The sequence below is a fragment of the Gigantopelta aegis genome, chromosome 9, assembly GCF_016097555.1.
Source record: "Gigantopelta aegis isolate Gae_Host chromosome 9, Gae_host_genome, whole genome shotgun sequence".
Lineage (NCBI taxonomy): Eukaryota > Metazoa > Mollusca > Gastropoda > Neomphalida > Peltospiridae > Gigantopelta > Gigantopelta aegis.
The window spans coordinates 62,443,618-62,448,801 of record NC_054707.1 but is presented as its reverse complement, the minus strand read 5'-3'; the positions used below and the strand labels follow the sequence as shown (position 1 = coordinate 62,448,801).

General features: G+C 31.2%; 1 protein-coding gene across 1 annotated transcript; it reads left to right on the top strand.

Moving 5' to 3' along the window:
• Positions 1–1,000: 1,000 nt before the first annotated feature.
• On the top strand, positions 1,001–4,801 carry LOC121381687 (pancreas transcription factor 1 subunit alpha-like). The gene is made up of 2 exons (XM_041511031.1): positions 1,001–1,427; positions 4,599–4,801. The coding sequence occupies exons 1-2, from the start codon at positions 1,001–1,003 to the stop codon at positions 4,799–4,801; spliced, it is 630 nt and encodes a 209-aa protein (XP_041366965.1).
• The last annotated feature ends 383 nt before the right edge of the window (positions 4,802–5,184 follow it).

Genomic DNA, 5,184 nt, shown 5'->3' with positions numbered 1-5,184 from the left:
GTCTGTTTTTAAAATTTCGAATGTTATTTTAAACTGTGTAAATTGTCAATTTTTAAAACGTTGTGTGACAAAAATTGTAATTATAGCGAATAAGGGGTCGTCCACCATTTTAAATATCTAAATACATGTGTTGACTGAAACACATTGTATTGCATATAATATATAAAAGGATTGGGCGCAAGTTATCCCATATACATGTTTTCTTTTAAATTTTAATTTGACATGAAAACACAGGGTAAAAACACAGTTTTAAAAATGGAACAAGAGTGTATTAACCGTTTCATTCGCGTACGTAATGTTTTAATATTGAAAAAAAGTCCCCTATAAATTAAGCATTTTTATTTAATGTATAGCTTTTTTCCTTTTTTTTTTTTTTTGCTGTTTTTTTTTTTTTTTTGGGGGGGGGGGGGAGAGAGTAACAAAAAGAGAGTACTTTTTTCTATGTTTGTGAATATTTAACAATTGTTTAGCGTTATGCTATCTATTTTCATTAAGTCAAATTTTAAAATTTCCGTTGCTTTGAACAAGTGTGTCTTCTATGTAACAAGCCCATGAAAATTATAACTAAGAGCCTTTAGTTGTAACTATATTTAATACTCTTCAGCTATCGTGTCAAAGACTAATTTTATTGGTTTCCGATTCAAATCAAGTCGTTTGTTAACGGGATCTTTATTTAGCCGGGGTGTGTGGTTCTTGGGCACGTGGCGCGAGCTAATCCACTCCGACATTTCTCATTGGCTGCTTTTCTGATTGGCACGCGCGTTCCATGTTTACACTCTTGGAATATAACGTGGAGCTTTCGTCACACAAGAGATGGATATTGTAATACGTTCTCGATAGGTGTTATTTTAAAACGGAACCAGAATCATGTGAAATAAATAAAATTTCTTAAACAAGCAGAAATTATCTTTAAAAAAATATTTATTAACGTAAAATGTTTATTAAACTTTAGCTAAAGATCATAAAAACACGGGTATTTTGTATGCTGTTTCTTTGAAATATGAATGGTTTCATCCACCAACACATTTTAACAAGCTTTGACTTTGGATCTTACCAATTATCGGGTTCTGAGAGTTCCTACGACAGTCACACGGAATTCAGTTCTCCGAATTCCGACCAAGAGAATGTGGGGAAGGTGAGAAAACGAAAGCGAAAATGCGTCCAACAGCAGGTAGTGCAGAGACAGGCGGCTAACTTGAGGGAGAGGCGCCGCATGCAGTCGATCAACGACGCGTTCGAAGGGCTGCGGGCTCACATCCCGACACTGCCCTACGAGAAACGGCTGTCGAAGGTGGACACGCTAAGATTGGCTATTGGTTACATCAGTTTTCTGTCAGAACTCGTCCAGAGTGACACGCAAACCAAGGAGAATGTGAACAGTCAGCCAGGAGAACAGCCGAAAAAAGTCATTATTCATTACCACAGAGGTGAGCAAGTGTTTAGGCAATGTAAAATATTTCGAATATTTCTGTTTTTACCGTTATAAAACGCATTTTGTTTTCTTTCAAAAACTATTTTTTAAAACTTCAGAAAATTTTAATTGAAACATATTTTAACACAAATTATGATTAAACAAAATCAATATAAAAAGAAAAACAAGTATTTTAATTATTGATTTAATATATGTTCTCTATATGAATAACTGTTTTCATATTTTCATCATGGTGTTATGAATATTGAGAGAGAGAGAGAGAGAGAGAGAGAGAGAGAGAGAGAGAGAGAGAGAGAGAGAGAGAGAGAGAGAGAGAGAGAGAGAGAGAGAGAGAGAGGTTAATATGGTATACAAGTAAGTCAATTTTTATTTATATATTGGAAACGAATGCATGCAAATATAGACAAAGGACAAAACAGGACAAAGCATGAGTTGGCATAAAGTATTAATGGACATCATCAAACTTTGTTTTCTGTCGGACATATCAGCTAATATAAATGTAAACAAAAAATATTAATAAATAAATATTTCTCAATGACGTCACGAGAAGATACATGCATTATTCGACTGTGAGAGATTCATCAACATAAGTGATACATACATATATATATATCTATATATCTATATATATATCTATATATATATATATATATATATATATATATATATATATATATATATATATATATATATATATATATATATATATATATATATATATATATATATATATATATATATATATAGATATATAGATATAGATAGATAGATAGATAGATAGATGCTGTCAATTTTAATAAATAGCAGGTGTTTTAATACTATTTTTAATTGAAAAATAATATTTTAAACTTTTAAAAAATCCAGTAGTTTATGATTACAAATGTTTGTAGTAGCCCAAGCTGTATTTTACCTACAAATAAGTTCGTACTACAAACATTAGGACGACAGGAATCACATTCGATATACAGAAACGTATTCCAGATGTAAATTTATTTAGCAATATGTTACCATGGTTGTAAATTCACGATAGTCCCTTTATTGTGATATAATAAAAATATACATTACACTAATTGATCTTCATCCTATATATCTAAGGGTGTTCATATAAACGAGTATATAATATTTTTTAAGAATAAATATTGCGTGTTTATTAATTAATTATATAAACACTTTCTGTATTATTCAATAAGTACATTCAAGTACATTTTAACGACTTTCTGCCTTTGTGCTTTGTGCTGAAATAGAAAAAATATTTTAAAATGATACATATGCTTTAAATACAGAATACGGCATCTTCAAAATTAAAGACAGCATTGAAAACGTATGTTTGTGTTGGCGTTTTTGTGTCAATTATTTATACATATTTGTAGTAATATATACTTAATTCAGCATTACTTTCAAACTGTAACGCAGACATTATTATTTGCTTTAAACAGACCCATTTCGGATTTAACAATGTGCTGTCATGTTAATATGTAATCGAACAAATATATTTTATAGACCTATAACCAGTATGTTTTATTTTTCTCACACTTTTCATATGCGCCATAGTTACCTTAGATAACACTAGATTAGTCGACAGCTCTGTCACAATATCCACTGGACTCGTTTTTGTTTGGTTTGGTTTAGGTTTTTTATTTTTTATTTTTTTTTTTTTTTTTTTTTTTATTGGTTTTTTTTTTTTTTGGGGGGGGGGGAGGTCATTTTTATATACAGAAATACGATTTTGAATGCAATTTAATTATTTCTTAGATTCCATTTGAAATTAATATGTGACCTGATTCACAGAATGTGTCATTAAACTAACACTGTTTAGTTGTTCAAACCAACGACTGGGCATAACACAAGACCGCACATGTAGCGTGGTAAACAGAGGAACGTAACCCATCACTATATTTTCTGTGTTGACAAAGCATTACTCGTTTGTTATCATCATTATTCACACATTTTGAAATTCATATTTTGTGAAGAAAAGCATGAACCCGCGAGCTTTGAGCTGTAGCTATTTTGCAACCTGTACAAATGTCATTGTCAGATAACCGTAAGTTTGAGGGTTGATATCTTTATCTGTAAAAGAAGTATAGAGTTCTGGTGACTTTTTGACATGCATTCGTGATATCGTGATGTTAAGTGAATCCAAAAACGTCTAGTTATACATCAGCAATGCAAGTTGCAAACAAAATAAAAATGGTTTTTAAGCATTATTTACTTGATACATGAAATATGATATTAGTTATTATTAATTTTTTTTTATCTTGTTTAAATATATGATTGTGATGTTTAGAAACAGGAACTGATTAATGCAAATGTTTAAAACACGCATTAGATATGTTTTGTTAATTTTTGTTTGTTGCTTTTTATGTTGTTTTTTTGTTCACAAAATGTTTAGTTCATATTTTCTTCAATATTTCCAAAAGCGTTTAGGACGCTACAGCTATACATTTTTCAGGGTCGTATAAACTTTGATCATCCGTTTAAAATATTTTAATTTTGCAATTATTATTAACTCTAATAAAAATATTATAATTTTGCATTTACTATTACCCCCACCGCTTTATATAATTAAAAGAGAACCTGTGCTTATTCTACAGATTCATTTCGAGATATGCACATTTCAAAATAATTTTTGAACTATATTAAATATTTTATATGATTCAACTGATGAATAGTAATGTTTCGCAATTAATTTCTGTTGCTTTTAAAACTAACAAACTTTTCCCAATTTTTACAACCATGAAACAAACTTTTAAATAATTGGGTCAAAAAGAATCTTGAATATATTTCTCGACTTCATGTTTTATATTTCAAACGTTTTGCACGCTTAATTTCTCAGATGTATTACATTTGAGTAGATTAATTTACTTTTTGATTAGCTACAAACTCACAATAGTCATTTTAATAATCGCAATAGTAATTATCGACATAAGAGAAAACTGGAAAAATATGGATGACCCTACCTTCTTTAGTCAAATTAAACGTCTTATATGTGGCTTCAGATGTGCGATACATTTTCCAGTCGACTCTTTTTTCTTTAAATACTTGCAATAATAACTATTTGTAAATATTACAGACATAGCAGAGGATGTGTGAGAACATGATTTACTTCCCTCTGATCAGTTTAACATTTTAATACTTCAATAATATTTTTTTGGGGTGAATATTACAGGTATGGCAGAGGATATAGGAAAATATGGATTCCCTCCCCTATCTGGCCACTCTTTGTCATGGACGGATGAGAAAAAGCCCCACTTGGGACCGAAAAATACGATGATCGCTAAAATCTGGACCCCCGAAGACCCGAGAAAACATAAAATGCGGACAGAAGCAGACTGTTCTGGTCTCTTAGACTCGACTCAAACAGACATGTGATAATACAGTGTGTACAAAATAAAATATGACCAGGCCAGTAGGACTGATAGGTGATGTCAGCAATACCACAAAAACTAACATAACATTCTCAATGCGAAAATGCGTTTGAATTTATTATTTCATTATTTGTAGTTTTGTTTCAAGTGCAATATCTATGATATATCAAACACCGTAACGTGCTGGTCGGTGTGTGTTACGGTACACCATACCCAATGAAGACAGACCAATGAGATGCTCTTCTCTCTAACACTTTGGTATGCATCATGTCTAAAGCCTGGTTTTCATAAAATCTGTCACCGACGCAGACAGAAGCAGATCGACGCAGAATTTGGACATACATGTATTTATGGGAACGCAGTCGCACAATGTCTGCGTCGATTTGT

Coding starts and splice junctions, on each gene's coding strand:
- LOC121381687 (XM_041511031.1), top strand. CDS start 1,001: ATGAATGGTTTCATCCACCAACACATTTTAACAAGCTTTGACTTTGGA. Junction 1,428..4,598: donor CATTATTCATTACCACAGAG/GTGAGCAAGTGT, acceptor TGAATATTACAG/GTATGGCAGAGGATATAGGA.